This window comes from Apaloderma vittatum, unplaced genomic scaffold (assembly GCF_000703405.1).
Source record: "Apaloderma vittatum isolate BGI_N311 unplaced genomic scaffold, ASM70340v1 scaffold14104, whole genome shotgun sequence".
Lineage (NCBI taxonomy): Eukaryota > Metazoa > Chordata > Aves > Trogoniformes > Trogonidae > Apaloderma > Apaloderma vittatum.
This window is the reverse complement of record NW_009713342.1, coordinates 39,156-56,834: the sequence shown is the minus strand read 5'-3', so window position 1 is coordinate 56,834 and position 17,679 is coordinate 39,156. Positions and strand designations below refer to the sequence as shown.

At 40.5% G+C, this 17,679-nt stretch overlaps 1 protein-coding gene across 2 annotated transcripts in view; it reads left to right on the top strand.

Annotated features, from left to right (window-relative positions):
* Window positions 1-17,679, top strand: part of SPATA13 (spermatogenesis associated 13) — a 45,777-nt gene that overhangs the window by 8,268 nt on the left and 19,830 nt on the right. For both annotated transcript variants that reach the window (XM_009868332.1, XM_009868333.1), the window contains 2 exons: window positions 6,507-6,869; window positions 9,959-10,103. In XM_009868332.1, the coding sequence (XP_009866634.1) occupies window positions 6,507-6,869; window positions 9,959-10,103 (508 nt within the window). The remainder of the gene's footprint in view (window positions 1-6,506; window positions 6,870-9,958; window positions 10,104-17,679) is intronic.

Genomic DNA, 17,679 nt, shown 5'->3' with positions numbered 1-17,679 from the left:
ACCGGGTCCTTGGAAATTTTTAAACTTTGGTGCCAAAAATTTTTTTTTGGGGGGGGGGGGGGAAGAAAGGGCAGATTATCTTGCTATAATATTTATAACTTCCAAGCAGCTAAAACTTATTGTAAATTTTAAATATGATTGCATTATTTTGATTTCTTCCGCTTTGCTTGTTTATATAGGTGTAAATGCATAAGTTCTTATACTTTTTTTTTGCAGTTGTTTTACAGATTCTCCTGTTTTGCAGACCACAGGTTGAATAGCACTGCGTATACTGTATATCAATGTATTTATTTGGGGTATTCTCAAAGGCTAATTAAAAAGAAAAGCTGCTAGTGCCAGAGGAAGCACAGGCATATAAACAAAAAGGATATAGTGCAATTTGCATTTAATTAGGAAGGAACAGGTGAAAACTTTCTTCCTGCAAGTGAATTGGACTAGTTTAATAATTCTGGTTAGTTTGTGATAGATGATGCAAACACAGACTGAATGGGTGCTTTCTTCTACAGTAGAAGCAATAATTTCCATGGTAACTATTGCTGTGATGGTATCACTGTTGGAAATTGTCAGCATGTTGAATCAACAGGGAATCACTGGGCTCTCATAATACTTTAGGATCTTTTTGTAAAATCCAGAAAGCAAGCAATAAATATATTTTCTCTGGAAGGCTGTATTGTATCCAGAGTCTCATAATCTCTGTGTCTGGTGTAACAGTTTGCAGATAAAAATATTGATCATGTCAATGAAACATAAAACAAGCTTTTGACCTCAGTTGGTAGTGATGATTGATAAATGAATTCTGACTAATGCTCCCCCACTGCTATTTAGCAACAAGAAAAAGTGCAAAGGTTGCCTTTTATCGTGTACCTGGGTGGAGGCATCTTGTCTGGACTTTTACTCTGTCAGTGAAGGTGATAAAATAATTTATGGGCCCTAGGTCATGATCACTTAGTCCTTTATATTTTCAGTGGCTTATATAAAATGAGAAATCAATTCTAATATTATTACTGAGTTCCTAGCATTTGGCAGTTACTGTGTTAGACAGAAATATAAACCACTTCACAGTCACCAGTTATAATACTGGCATATAGCTGTCATTGCTAGCCTAAGAAATTTGTACTTCTTTTGAGCACACGTACTCATGGTCAAAATATAGGGAAACCTATGTGAAATAGCACAAATACTATGAGGCCTTTAAGCCTTGTCATTTACAGAAAAATATGACTGATTATCCATCACAAGTTTTTGCCAAGAATGTGTAGTAATTATGTTCTGAAACTTCTCAGCCTACGCAGGTTTTCCTTGTAATTTATTCTCAGCCTGCATTATAATCTGCTTCATTTATCACACCTTTTTATAAATTGTTTTTGGAAATCAGTATTGTGGAGCTAAGGAAAACTAAAAAAGGCAAAAAAAAAGAAAAAGAAAAAAGGCAGAAAGGTCTTCCCCTGGAGACCATCAAGGCTGGGGACCCTTATCCAAGAGGCACCTGCCTGTGACTTCCCATGAGATTGCCAGCCAGAGGAAAAACTTTCAGGAGTTTTAAACGTCCCCTTATACTGCCATGCTTGTCTAAATGTATACATTATGAAGCATTAATTGTATTGGTATGTTTAGAGCACAAACATAAAAATACAATTTAAAAGATCCAAATAGGTTATGCTGGAAGTTTAAATGCAGATTAGCGGGCAGGGAACCTTAGCAGTGTAGACACACATATACCATTTATAGAGTGGTGATTTTATTTTTGTTACGGAGTTTACTGGCATAAACACATTAACAAAAAATCACCCAGGGATTGTTTTTCCTTTCCTTCATGGTGGCAGCAGTATGTCAGCCCTCATAAGTGTATCAGCAGTGGACTGTGTTGGGTCAGACTTTGTAGTCTGAGGTTTTTCTGCAGTGGAGAGTGTGGGAGAGAGGTATAGGATGAAGTGTTGATCATAGTTGGTGTAAGTGTGCCAGCAGAAGTCCTGCTGTGCAATTTCAGGTACTGGCAATTTTTTGCCGTTTCTCTGATAAAAGTTGCATCCATATAAGCAATATTTTAGCAGTACTGTACAGGTCACATCTAGTGCTCCTTCAGAAGCATTCCCTCTGAAGACGATTTTGAATGATGAACTTATCAAATAGACACTGTAGTCTGAATAATAGTTGCAGAATCTGGCTCTCCTGTGGTTCTAAAGGCTGAGGTAAAATTTCAGCAGTTAAACACCTGGTGCTGATGTTGCTTACATTGGTATTAATGAGTAACAGGGAATGCCAACAGCAGTCATGTGCCATTAAATGCAATAGAGTTGTACCAGTGCCAAACTGAGTTGAGTGAGATCATGATCGAGTCCTTGAAGCTGCTGTGCCTGGATTGGGAAATCAGGCTGCACCCAGGCAAAGGAGAGATTTGGTCTGGCTGGGCTCAGACTCCACAGTGTAGTTGTCTACCTCTGAGTAGCCCTGGAAAGCTCTCACCAAAGCCTGGTCAGTGTGTTTGGGGCCCTTGAGGAGCACACCCTGAACAGCACACCACCTGAAAGTGGCATCTAGAGCTGAGCCCAGTTACCTAAGAATAACTGTCAAGTGCGTTGAGGGGCAGGTATTCAAGACAGTTGTGCAGAGCTGGAAAGCCTCCTGTGGGGAGGCAGCACCTGGCTGGAGCAGGAGATGAGGACCAAACACGTTGGGGAACGTGGCTGTAGTGCCTTCTACATGTAGCTGCAATCAGGTTTGGCACCTGATTCCTGCCCATAGTGCTCTGTAGGCTTGACTAACACCCTTGTTTTGGGGCTTGACTCGGTTGCCTGAAGGGGAGCAACCAGCTGGACATGCCCTGACTGGTTCTCCCTCATCTCTAGGGGCTGCTCCTGGATGGCCCAGGCCTCCCGTAGGTCTTGAGTCATACTTGCATGGTGCTTGGTACGTGGTGATGTTTTAGATCCCTCAGGACATTTGAAATGCCCCTGGGTGCCTGTGTTCAGGCAACAAAATTTCATGCCAGATTTCTACAGGTTATGATGGCAGATTTAATGTCTAGCTAACATACAGACACCTCCACTGAAGACATCAGTATTTAGCTGTGGGAATATGAAGCTGAATCCCACCTGAAGAGTGACATATTACATAGGAACGATACCAAATGAAAGTGTATCCCAGGTCAAAATAAATGTTCACTTAAAATGGCTGTATTTCCTGTAGTCAGGAAAAAGGAAGATGACTGAAATACAGCAATTTAACTACTGTGCTGTTGTAGGAATTCAGCTGTCCAGACAAAATCAATTCATTTGTGTCATTATGAATAAGTAAAGTAGAGCTATTTGTGTCTGCAGAAGAAACTTACCTGAGGATGCAGCCGAAAAGACAAGATGGATAATCTTGATTGCTGACATCGGTGATCCTGTGCTGTTGCTAGATTAGCAGATGTGAATTGCAGAAAATCCAATGTGGATTTAGCTCAGATCTTTACTTTTCAGAAATCTTGAAATTCCTTGAACTTTTTGACCAACAGTTACAATGCATGAGTCAGTGCGTGACATTTTGATTTTCATCCTATGTGAAGTGCCATGTCTATCTCTATTTGTATCTATAGATGTTACCAGTAATTATAATGTTTAATATAAACTTGATCTCACTTATAAAGGATTAATCAAGAGTGGTGCTGCAGCAGTATAAAGCCAGTGACAGACTGAACAAAATTGTTTGCTCGGGATTTTTTCACTGATGTCAAGAATCACACTTAGGCTTAAGTGACCCCAATAGTGGAGCCTATGAGTTGTGTGCTGGGTATTTTATTCCTAGTAGTAAGTGGTCACTTGATCAGATCCTGCTTGAGTAGGTCATTTAGAGGAATGTAAAGTTATCAGTTTTGTTTCCTCTGATTTTTGCTATGAGAGAATTATGTTTTCTTTTTTTTTAGTAGTATTGTTCAGTACAGTTTAGAGATCTAAGCTTAAAAATACACATCCTTTAGCATTGTTTATTGCACGGCAGAGATTAATCTGTCTGTCATTTGGATCACTACTGTAGGTGGAGTGCTGCAGAAGGAGAGCAGTCCTCTCTTTGCAAATGTTATTGCTCAAGATAAGAGTGTAAAAAGCAGATTAGTAGATGACATGTGACGTGTCCTTCCCTCAGTCTAAAAGTACAGGATCATGGGATGAACTTCGCCTGACTGGTTACACAGAGAGTGTGCTCTCATTTGTAGGTCTTACAGACAAGACTTTGCAAAACAGAGACATAAAATGGCTCTTGTGAGCTCCTTTCTCAGCCACTGCATATGTGGAGACCCTTTACCTGTGTCCGATTCTGAGGTAAGAACCTTATTTAACCTGTGATTTTGCTGCTCTGACCTCGGAGGGACTGTGGTTAAGGGACAGTTTTGCTGAAGCTGTCAGTGCACCAGCCACGGAGTCACTCTCTACTGAACTGCTTATACTATTAAAACTGGTCCTGAGCTAAAATCTGCAGAGAAGCCGAAGCATGCTGGAGTGACAGGTGTGATGCCATAGGAGTCAGAATTTATGCACCTCTATTTAGAATAAATTTCATGCTGTAAGTGAAAGAATTGACTGTAAAGCAATGTATTATGTTGATAATTTTTCATACCTTAATTGCAGTAATCATATTAAAATGCTGACTCTTTAATAACTCTGGCTACTAGCTAAAGTGCTTTCGTACAGTGAAATTTGTCTTAAGCTGTCTTTCAAATAAAAAGTGAAATCTGCCCACTGTATCAAGTGGCCTTCTAAAAAAGGCACATCAGGGTTATAATGGCCTGGTTGAATATGGTACGTGGAAAAGAAGGTGACAGAAGATCAGTTCTCTTTTACAGGCATCGTTGTACAAGGCTGATTCTGGGCTGCATGTTTGCTTTGAACACACAGTGCCTGAAATGGCTTCATTTGGTCTGAAATAGATGAACAAAATGATGCCTCTCTTTTGTGGAACGCTAATTAGCTTTGAATATCATCAGAAATGCACTTGGGTAGTCTAAAGATATCCTAATAAAGGAGTAGCCAAATTTTCCTACCAAAAAAAAAAGTCAGAATTAATTCATAATTTGTATGAGTACTTGGGCCGGGGTTCACTTGCTCAGCGGTGCTTTGGAATTTGTGTGACAGATCAGGTGTTTGTGCAAGCCACCACCCAGCTCAGAAATCCTCGTCTTCCTTTTTCTGTTTCTTTTCTGTTCTTTATAGAGAAGCCAGAAAAAGCCAAGGAAATGCTAAGAATTTGGAAGTTTGAGGGAAAAGTGAATATAAATTTTTATATGCAGTATTTTATCTCAAAAACTGTAGTTTTGCTAGAAAAGTTTACAGCAGTGTTACTCCAAATGCATTTAAGTCCCTTAAAATATTCCCTCTAATAAGAAGTATTTCAGTTGAGGCTATTTTGTTTCCAAACTTGCAGTACCGGTGCAGTTATACCTGTCAGCATTAACCTTCGTGAGCCAGATGTGCTATTAAATAGGAGTGAAACACTCATTTTCTGAGCTTCCTCCCTAAAACCATATTTTTTTCCTGTATTTGTGTTAAAACATATCTCTGGTCCTAGTCCGTATAACTATAACCTCCCTGAGCGTATAGAAAATTAGCTTCTCCCTTCCAGATTGGATGAGCTCACTTACCCAGTTGGCACATGTGTGGCTGCACAATCTCTAGATCTGACCCAAGGGAGGGTGTGGGAGGGAGCGGCGGGAGGGGATGCAACTGCCCGGTTTGGTATCGGCTTCCAGTTACATGGCATCAGGAAGCAAACCGCAGCCTTCCTGGTTATTTTCATCGCTGAATAGAGGTAAAGCAGGAGAATGTAATAGAATCATAGAATGGCTTGAGTTGGAAGGGACCTTAAAGATCGTGTAATTGTAGCCCCCCTGCCATGGGCAGGGACTCCTCCCACTTAGCCCAGGTTGCTCAAAGTCCTGTCGAGCCTGGCCTTGAACACTTCCAGGGTTGAGGCATCCACAGCTTCTCTGGGCAACCTTCTCCAGTGTCTCACCACCCTCATCCTAAAAAACTTCTTCCTTGTGTCCAATCTAAACCTACTCTCTTTCAGTTTAAAATTGTTGCCCCTTGTCCGTCGTTACAAGCCTCGGTAGAAAGTCCAGAAACACAGGTGCGGGTTGGATTATTTTTAACCATGTTACATGTAACATCCTGCCTGTGCACAGGAACGAGTCCCGTGTGTGCCAGAGCTGTCTTTCCAAGGCATCGTTCAGTGAATTCAGTGTTTATGATAGGACCTATGTGTACTGCTGAGGTAATAGGTGAGTTTTTAGTGTCACTAGTCATGTTTGCCTAAGAGATACTGATGATTGGGTGTCAACTTTACTCAGCACAAGCATCACAATGTCTTTGCTTTGCAAAGTTATTCTCGTCCTGAATTGTCAGTTGCATTTGTTGTATTTATGGTAACTCTTTTCTTTTTAGCAATGTTAAGTGATCTTCCACATTAAAAAATCAGAAATTATTAACTGTCAGAAAATTCTGTGGTTTATTTGACTTGTTCACATTTAAAAGGTTGTTTCTGATGACCACTGGAAGAAGTCCTCATCCCAGGATGAAGAAAAGGCAGACACTCAAAAGGTGACGCCCAGGAGATGGGGCTCTGGAAAAAGATCTCGCCCCAGACCTCTCTCAGACTATGGCCAAATGTCGATCAGAAGCTTCTCTATACCAGAAGATGCAGTTGCAGTGGAGTCTCAGAAGACAAACTGCGCAGATGGAGAAAATCAGCCAGGGCTGGCTTCCGGCAGGTCTGTGATCCAAAGCAGTACAGTAGGCTACCACAGAGGGCGAAAAAGAAGACCCATCTCCGTAATTGGTGGGGTCAGTTTCTATGGAAGTGGCCCGCCAGAAGAGATAGAAGGACTGCTGACACAAGTAAGATACGAGATGTGCTCTCTGCAAACTGCAAAAGACCCTTTCACTTCCTTGTCTCTATCTTCAGCCTAGAAAATAGAACGGATGCTTCCTTGTCTTCCTTCCCTTTTTTCAAGCTGGTATCGCGTGTACTTACAATTCTGCTTTCCTGGTCACTAATTACTTTGTCTGTTGTTAGAAAACAAACCAGCATGTAATAAAACCGATGCTGACTTTGGGAAAATCTTTTCTATATTGTAAATTAACCTTATTTCTTTTTTGGAATGGTTATTTTATCTCCTGTTGGTGTATAAGAGTTCGTTTGTGTGTGATAAAGCTGTGTGTTTAGTCTTCTTGCAGGGTGTAGGGCTTGAGGAACAGAGGAATACAAACAAACTTGATGATAACATTATTTTTTGATAATTTTGACCATTATTTATTTTGATTTTTTTTTATTATTATTGACCATTTCAAATTCTTCCAGGACTGGCCTGTTCAAAACCTCTGGCATTACCTGTGGTGTTCAAAATCCTGATATTGTCATAGCAAGGATACTTAAAACTAATAACGACATTGCTTGAGAAAATTGGTAAAAAATTCAGGAATTTACGAAATAAAGAAGGGATCTAAGAAGACTAGCAATAGGAATGCAATTTGTTTACGTACTACTAAATTGACCTGACTCAATGAATGTAGGAAGCCTGTGTGAAAATAATGTGTGGTTGATTTAGCACTTGAGCAGTATCTATATATTTATGTGCCGTTTCTGTTGGCTTAGGTAAGAGAGTGAGAAATAAAAAACTTCTGTGATATAAAAATAGATCCTTTTTCCCTGGAGGCAGTCCTAAGCGGATGCAAGGTGTAAAGGAACTTGTGGTGGCCCTGTCTTGCAGTTGATTACAGAGCTTCAGGCGCACCGTCTTGTGTAACACTGCACTGAGCTTTCAGTGGAAACTGAAAAGCGAAAGTTTTCCACTTTCTAGAAAAACTGGAGGACTCCTACCTAGAGCGACTGTCAAGTTGATAAAGCAAGAGAGAAAATGAATAGTATTTACATCCTCAAAAAATGTGATTTGAGTAGTTATTAATGGAATTTGAATTCTCTTAATCTCTCCTTTGCCACTCAGTCTCCTGCTGGGAAGTTCAGTTCTACTCCTCTGACTGAAATCAAATGCTAAAACAACGGTAGGATTTTCAGGCTCCTGTGAGAAGCAATTTTTCAAGTGAACACTGTTATTTTACATTGCACAGTTTTTCATTTAATTGCCTGATGAAAAAATGCATATTGAAGCAAAACTCTATCTGAAGCCAATGAACATTTTACCCAGGGCAAAGGCTGTAGTTTCAAACCCTATATAACTGGAGTTTTTTTAAATCCATGTTAGCTTGGAGGAAAAAAAAGAGGAAAATTATTCTTGTAAATTCTAGGCCATCTTACTCAGGACTAATAGATGAATTTCAAGGAATTATTTGCAACCCAAATAATCCTTGCTGTATTGTAGAAGTGATTTAACGTTCTCCAAGCCCTTCATTTACTGCTGAAAACAAGCTGACCTGTCTTCAAACCTTGCTTGCATCAGTTTATTAATGAAAAAACATGCATCAGGCCAGCTACCTGAGTTGACCCTTTCCATGCTCCGATGCCGCCATGAGGGCTGGCTGGGGTTAGACAAGCACGCTGCTGAATCACTGTGGTCAAGACCCAACCTGTGGAGCTTTCCCAACGGGGGCACATATTTAACACAAATGATGGCTTTCCCAGCACTGCCACTCAGTGACAGCACATCCTTGTCTGTCTGGGGAAGGGATGTGGACTGAAGCCTTATGAGAAAATTTTAGTTGCCCAGAAACAAATAGCTGTCAGCCAGTCATTTCCATATAGTAACTGCCATCACTTCTATTAGCTATTTGATGCAATGTATCGGGCTTGCTCTTTGTGGTGTTATTCAGTGATAGGAATATATTGCTAAAACACTGAGGGGATCAGGTTTAAAGATGAGGTTGTAGTTAGTTAAATCATATCCAATGCACGTGGAGTTTTTTGGCAGACATATTAGAAAGTAAATGTGATGCTGGAATACATGCGCCAGGAGTATGTGGCACATGTGGGACTCAAAGACTGATATTCACGTTGGTGATTTTGTTTCTTAAAAGCTTTGAAAACCCACAGGAATATTTGAAAAGTATAATCGCGATTCATTCTTTGTTGTGTTTTGCTTTGGTCTGGCAGCTTAGGTGTGAGAAAACATTTTCAAACAATACTAAATCATTGTTTTCATAACAGAGTGTCAAGAGATAGTTCGTTTAAAAAAATCCCTGATGTTTTAGATTACTTGATAGAAAGGCTTATGAACAGTAATAACTGACAGATAAGAGAAAATCTAAAGATGAGTTTCTCTGAAGTTCGTGTGCTGAGGTCTGGCTGTTTAATGTTGAATGTTTATGCAAGGTCATTCAGCCTGGCTGATGTGGAGTTGTTCAGGGATGACATGAAATTGGACTCAATTTGCAAATAAAACAGGGATAAGTTCCCTAACCATAATTAAGCAAATGAATGATTTAATTAAAGCAAATGGCTTCTAGATAAAGTTACAAATAAACTTAATATTGCCTTTTTTTAGTGAGACTCCTGGGACTTACAGAGCAGAGGATCATTTAGGCTTTTTTTTTTTGTTAAAATATATTTATTTTACTTAAAAGCAGTAAATTTCTTTGAAGAAAGCAAGCATCCCAGAAAATGAACAGAACTTCCAGCCATAGCATTTGTGGTCATTCTTTTGCCTTGGGATTTCTCTTCAGATGTGAGTTTACAATGTGAGCTGGCATTGCTGCTCTCAGAGCAGGGTATTACAAGATGAAAATTATAAAGCATGTCTGATCATAACAGAAGGAGGTTTTAATGTAACAGAACTGTAACATAATAAAATATTTTCTGCAATACTGGTGCATATGGTATGTGGTGTTTAAGCAATGTCACTTCGAAGTAGGGGGTTTTACTGCCCCTGTAATTAGCTGGACTATCTGAAGAAACCTTACTTCATACCTGAGTTTTGCTCAGGTGGACTTGCTGGTGGCTTTGCTAATACTGGATTTTCCTGTTTCCTCTGTAGCCTGTAACCCGGCCACCCGTTCCAGCACACCAGGTACCCCCGTACAAAGCAGTTTCAGCCAGGTTCCGGCCCCTCACCTTTTCACAAAGTACCCCCATCGGCCTGGACCGAGTTGGACGAAGGCGGCAGATGAGAACAGCTAACGGTAAGATGGGCAAGACTTTTTAATCTTGTAGGTCTCAACACCAGCTTGATCAGGAAGTAGATTATAGTGTGGAACACCAAAGGGTAAAAACCAAGTCAGTGACAAAAGGAGTACCCAGCTAAGTTGCTTTGTTTGAGAGTTTCTCATTAGTAGCTGCTGTGTTCACGTAAAACGTGCTTGTCACATCTACCCTTTGGCATTGCTGTGGTTTATTCATATGTAGCGCTTATACCCCCGTATCTTCCACTCTCTATTCACATACTTGCCTGAAAGGTAGTAATAGAATATGAAGGAAGTAAGGTCTAATATGCTTGAGTTCATACCCGAACCATAGTCACACCACAGATATTTTTAATTTCCTGTTTGCTGTGCATTCAGCTTAACTACCTAAATAGGCAAGCCTTAAATAATTAAGCAGCTGGTTTTAGAGAACTGTTTGCAGTTGCAGTTGTTTACGCAGCGGTGAGTGTAGCCCAACCAGGGTACTCGTATGTGATGGACAGGTTCTTGGAAAAGATTACCTTTTTGGAAGCGTTATGCTTTATCAGACTCTGATATGCCCTGTGTATTTTTACTGTAATTGTTTACTACTAGCATGCAATGCTATCTTGAGTTAATAGAAAGTCATATCTAGTATTAGAGGAACATTTCTTGGCAGGTGGGACAAGAAGAGCCTGGGTTAAGCCCATTTGTGTTTTTCAGTCCTCTGTGAACATAATCTGAACAGTTATACATGTTTCAGTTGCAAGGGTCAGAAATAAAAGCAAAATTTTTACTTTATTTGCTTCACTGTAAATAGTGAACAAAATGCTACTGGGAAGCTTCACTCTGCCTCTCTGTGGAGATAATAAGTAAAGGTTTCAGGGCTTGTGATGACTGAATGAGGAAACTTAGAGTTTATTAAAATTGTGCTTGCATTTACTCATCAGTACTTGGCTTTTATGGTTCTAAGCTAAGTTTTAGCTGCAGTGATGTCCAAATTCTGCTCAAAAAACCCCTCAACTACAAATTAGTTTATATAAGAACGTGGTAAAACTGCTTTTTCCAGTCTTCAATAGAGCATGACAGTTTTCTTCAGAAACTGCTCTCCAAGGATTAGACATTAAGTATGCTATATTAGTATTTTCCTTTGAATTTATATTGCAGCAAAATAATGGGACTCCTTAAGTTTCACAGAGTGGGAATTCTTTTTCTGTTTTTAGTTATCCTTTCAATTTAATGCTTGCAAGCCAGGTGAGATACTGTTAGTTACCTAGACACTCGCCAGAGAGTAGTTATCTTTCCAGGTATGTAGCTTTCAAATAAAGCTACGTCATACTTAAGCATCAGGTAAACAAATACACAAACCAAGATTTCTGCTTTGTGATGAGATTTTTCAAGACAACAAAGCCAAAGCAATATTGATTGCGCTAGATGTGACTTCTACGACTCATTGTAGTAAACATAGAAGTTGAGCAGGAAAAGTCTCTGGCATCAAAGCCCTGGAGGCAAGTGGGGAATATCTTGGACTTCACAGTCTGAGAGTAGTTGCATAGATCTGTTAAGTAGCCCCAGCAGAAAATAATAAAGTGACTAGGGTCACACATTTTGATCTCTTTCCTTTTTCTCTTAAATTCACAAGGCATTTCCTTGTCTTTGAACATGTGAGAGTTTTTTGTTTGCTCATGTACAGTGAAATTTGATAGCACAAAAGCCCTTTATTATAGAAAGCAATTCTAAACCCAAGCACTGAAAACTAGTGGTATCTTATTTTAGTTACTTGCTAAAGCCCAGTACATTACATGTCTACTTTTATAGCAACGGGAGATAGAATTGGAGATGTATTTTTTTTAGAAAAAGAGCTGGTACAAGAAGTAAATCATCTTGCTGTAGGAGACAGAATAACAACCAGCCAACACATAAGGGAAACTTCCCTTGAGACTTATATTGCTACTCTTTTCCTTAAAGGGCTACCAGTTTTAAATTCCATTAAAGAGGTTATCTTTTTATCACAGCAGAACAATTTTTGTAAGTATCTTAAAAACTAATGCATCTTTTTTTGCATGTTGTGATGTGGGACTTGAATTTGGCTAAATTAATTGGTGAACTCCTTTAGATATGCTCAACTCCGATGAGATGAGGTGGGATTCAGCTCAAATTTAAGTCACCTAAATTCAGTCTAAATATAGGTACCGACATAAGAGTTAAACATTAGAACATCCATTACATGCAGGGGAAGACTAGGGCTTGATTGAGGACCCCAGGGTCCAGTGCTGTGTGTGGTACCTGAACATCTGCCCACAGCTGGCAGATATGACAGAGAACCTAAGGGAAATCTATTCCTTTTTTCAGTGGCAGCTGGAGGCCAGCAGGATATCAAAAATACTTAAACCAGTGCTAAGTATCTATATTTAAATAACTGGTCTGAAGTTGTAGCCACTGCAGTCAAAGAAGGTTAGAGTAGGATCTGCCTTTCTATAAGGTGGATCGCTCTCTCAGCTGTTTTAATTGCAACCAATAGTTGCTGATTTAGATGGTTCAATCAAATGTGAATTCTGGCATTTAGTTTAATAAAACTAAATTTCTTTAATTCAAGTATTATCCTGTCCTGGATGCTTGCCTACAGTGTGAAACTACCATCAAGATTTTCCTAGTTCATCAAGGTTGGGTAACTGGGTAGGTTTCAGCGTGTGTGTAGCACAGCTCAAGAGCTGAAGTGCAAAAAAACTGGCCATTGGTGAGAGGAGATTTTCAGGTTCTCCATCCCTGACACTGATCAAATAAACAAACCCCACCCCAAATCAGTTACTGGCCATGGAGGTGAAGAAACAGAAGTTATTAATCACTACTTGAGAGAAAACAGTTCCGTGCTTGCTGCCGTCTCCTTGCTACCCTGTCCTTCCTCCCGAGCCCCAACAGGATGAGGATGTAAGTAGGACAACATGCAGGAAATGCAAATTCCAGGTTACTACACTGAGTGCCATATTTGTGATTACTAGGAGGTGGGTGGAATGCGTCAGATGTTGCAAGTAACTCCATGGCGGTTGCTGTGTTCTGTGGCCCAAATACCTGAAAAAATAAGGGAGGCAGAAAGACTCATGGGCAGGACCTGAAGAGGCATCATGACATCCACTGCCGCTGGCTAAGCAGTCCCAGCATTGCAGGGTGCAGAAAAGCCTCTGGACTGGAGGATGATGGCTGTGTGATGCTTTGAAGGATGTAGGTAATGGGATTTAGTTGCATAAATAGCTGGTCTCGATGATGCAAACAGGACCTAGCGGTGTGTTGGGAGCAGCTGGTCCATCAGGTGAAGCACCCAGGCAGTCCTGGGGACTCTGGAGGTTATAGCTGTGGGGCAGAAGAGTGCCAGGTAGAAGCTAAAAGACCAGGAGCCCAATGGTAGAATTGTCTGAACTGCTGCTAATACCATGCTCAGTGTCAGGCAGAGAGGCCTTTTTACTTCCAGGCACCTTCATGCAGAAAATGAAATTAAAAAGAGGGAGATTTAGATTATTTAGGAACTTAGGAACATTTCAAATTAAAAAATCCCTTGTTTCCTAAACCAAAACAAAGGCAGACGTGCAAATCAAGAGGTTATAGAGCAGTTTCTAAGCAAGGGGTTAGGGAAAAACTGGCAAGGCAAAAATAATACACAGTATAGGACAGCATGTCCTTTACAGGTGATGTCGACTACCGCTGCATCCCCAGATGAAAAATGGGGCAGAAGCTGACAAAACTCAAGCAAATGTTAGGCAAGAACAGTTGGACAAATGTTGTTTAAAGAGGATTTAGAAAAAAAGGCAACTCTGCCAGTAATAGTGAAAGTTTAAAAAGTAAGATGGAGAAATAAACATAATTTCAAAGAAGCTAGATGGCATAAGTCAGAAACTTGGTTGAGGGAAAATAACCACTGGAGCATAACCAGCGTATCAACATTGTGCAAGCTGTATAGGAATAACAGAAAAGATTGTGCTAGTGAAAGACAGTCTCTAAAATATTAAATAAAAACTATGAGCCAAATCAGATGAACAAATTGACCATATCATCAAGTGTCACAGGACTGGTGGACTGGAATGCCATGGCTAAATCACGGAATCACAGAATTGTTGAGGCTGGAAAAGGCCTTTGAGATCAAGTCCAGCCTATGACCCAGCACCACCACATCGGCCAGACCATGACACTAAGTGCCACATCCAGCCTCTCCTTAAACCCCTCCAGGGATGGTGACTTCACCACTTCCCTGGGCAGTGCATCCCAGTGCCTGAGCACCCTCTCTGTGAGGAAGTGCTTCCCGAGATCCAACCTAAACCTGCCCTGACGCAGTTCCAGGCCGTGCCCTCTTGTTCTGTCACTGGTTGCCTGGGAGAAGAGCCCGACCCCCACCTGACGACAACCTCCCTTCAGGAGGCCAGAGTGATAAGAGTCCCCCCTGAGTCTCCTCTTCTCTATGGGGAAAAATTTAGCAACAGGATTAAATTATGAACCACCTGAGATCACTAGGACAGTGACAGTAAATGTGACAAACCAAGGAAACCAGAGAAGTTTCAAGGGCAGCAAGCACAGTCATAAAAGGGGACTTAAATTGCTGTCATGTGGGTTAAGTGTTGTAATGGGGTACTGTGCTACATTTTCAAGTGTCCCATAAATAACTCCTTGGTACAACTAATCAGGAGACCTGCAGGAAGGGAAACAATTCTTGAAGTGTTCCTGAAGCATGTGCAGGACTGCACATAAGAGCTGCTCTGTAAGGGTAGGATATGTCTCATCTGACTCTCTAGACTTCTAAGCTAAGCCAGGATGATCTTGACTGGAAGAAACAGATAGCTTAGGGTGCTGCTCATGGACCAAATAAAGGCAGATAATGAATCTGGCCCTCTGTGTCTGTAATGCGCTCTGAGCCAATATCCTTGCGGGGTGAGAAGAGTAAAAAAATCCAATACAGTATGTGTTTTAATTTAAAAGAGGGAAAGTAAATAAAAATGAGAAGCCATTTACGTAACAAAGGAATTTAAAGGAGTGGAAAAATGTCTTGAATACTTGCAGGCAGCACCAAGAGTGTTCAAGGACAGCATATTATATCCTTAGAGCAAATTCATATCACCTGTCAAAACAAAATTTGGAAACACCAGAAAAGGGTTTTATCATTAAACACAGGGGAAAAGGATCTATCAGAAGATGAAGAAAAAAAAGCTTCCTTCAGATTGTTGAATTGTATCCAAATAGAAAAAAAACCCCACAACTCTAGCATTTTTGATGTAAAGCTACAGCAATGTAGGAACAATTTACTAAGATATAAAAAGATATAAAAGATGCAAAAAGATATAAAAACTATATACTTTTAAAAACATACGAGAACCTGGTAGACTACCAGACAGTTTGTAGGCCTTGTGACTGAGAAATGAAACCTGAGCTCATATTAGATAGGAATCTGTCTCAAAACGTCAGTAAAAGTTTTAAAGTAAGTAAATGAATAGTAACAAATTGCCAGAACCAAGACTTCTAAAGGGATTTAAGAATTAAATTGCTGAGCTACTGCCTTAGCATGGAATTCACTCCTCAGAAATTACCTCTGTGCAAGGAAGAAGGCAGCAATGGAATAACCATTTATTGAGTATCAAGAGGGATCCAGTGAGCAGTAGACCAGTGAGTAGACCAATGAGTCTGGTATAGTAGTACATAGAATATATAAAGAATATATATATAAAGAATATATATACCTTAGAAGCTATAGCAGAGAGTAACATCAACAGGCTGGTGGACCCCTATGGTGAAGAAGAGTCCCTGTGCCCTGTGTAGAGGAAAGCTGTGCCCCACAAATGGGTTAAAAACATGTAGATGTGGCATTTCAGGATATAGTTTAGTCATCATGGTAGTATTGGTTTGATGGTTGGACTTGATGAATTTTTCCAACTTTAACGATTCTATGGTTCTATGATTTGGTTTTCTGAAAGAAAACCAAAACCAACCTGCGGATGTAAACAAGGGGATTCAGTAGCTATAGGCTACTTGGATCTCAAAAAAGGCCTCTGACAAGATCTTTTACAGATGTCTTTTAAGAGGCCTGGAGTAAGAGAAGATCCTCCCATGCTCTAACAAGTGAGTAAGTACTGAGTAACAGAGAAGGGGAAAGTAGTCAGTTTTCTTAAGGAGAGAGCTCATGAGTGGAGTCAGCTGTGTTCATAAATAATGTGGGAAGGGAGGTATAGAATGAAACCATAATTCTTGCTTGTGTACTAAATTATTCACAGCGCTAAAAGCACAAGCTGCTTGAACAGAGCCGCAGAAGGATTTTGTGATCCAATACACAACGCACTGCACTGGCAGCAGGTGAATTCAATGTTGTTAAAGACAAGGTAGTGCACACGGAGGAACACAAGCCTGATCTTCTTGCAGAAGAATGGACTTTGAGCTGGATATTGCCATTCAGGAAGAGATCTTGCAGTCCTAATTAAAATGTCAGTTCAGTGCATGGTAACAGTCAAAACAGTTAATAAAACAGCAGAAATTTGTCAGAAGAGAATAGAGAACAAAAGAGAAAGGCCAATTGCGCCACTAGTGTGGCCTTCTTCCCCCTGTTCCTTTCCACATCAAAAGGCATTTTTTAGAGGCAACGATACAGAGAAAGGCAAAAGGACAAGAAAACCTACTCAGTGTCTCTGTGTGAGAAATGATTAATCCAGTTAGGGCTCTGCAACTTGGAAAAAAAAGGACAATAGGGCAATAAAAGTCTGATTGGCATAGGAAAAATGAACAGATAATTGTTATTGTTTCCACTAATGTAAGAACTAAAGGGCACCAAATGACATAATCAGATAGCAAGTTCAAAATAGAAGATAGTTTTCACACTCTATAAAATTAAACTATGAAACCAATTGTTACACGTGATATTTCACATCCCAAAAGTTTACAGAAATTCGAAAAGAGAATTGAAAAATCCAGTTCACTAAACACAAAGACGTAATTTCTGCCTTAGTAGGGATCTGACTCTGATCAGCACACAGCTGGAATTTAGGCAAGTACATCGGAAAAATGCCATTACATGCCTCATCTCTTTTTATGTTCTTCCCTGGGCTTCTGCCACTGGCTGCTGTCAGAGCAGTGGGTGGGAGGCACTCTGGGGTGGGGGGTCGTATGATAGCAGAGGGGTATCTAGAACTGGATTTTCTTGAGGTGGGTAAACTAGCTTTTAGGTTTAGTATTTTAGTACGTGCTACCCACAGCCTTTTCATAGCGCCCTGCGCAGTGGGGAAGCCAGCTGGGCATGCATTTGGACAGGGTGGCCATGGACCGCCTCTACAAAGGGCAGCCTGCGCCTTCTGCTGTCCCCGGCTGATCCTGTGAGGAAATGAACCCACCACCGGCCCACCCCAAATGAGTACTTTAGTGGTGGTGCAGTTTGTGGCTGCAGCTTCCAAAAGTACCCGTGCAGAGGAGGGAGAACAGATCCCCTGCTCCGCCAGCAGCATCCCACAGTGGCAACTGGGTTAGTCCTCGGGCAGAAGCACATAGTCTGTTCTGTTCTGCAAAAATCAAACCAAATGATTGCTTTTCAGAGTGTGTTTCTAGAAGAGTCATGTGGGGTTTGATCTCATTTTCT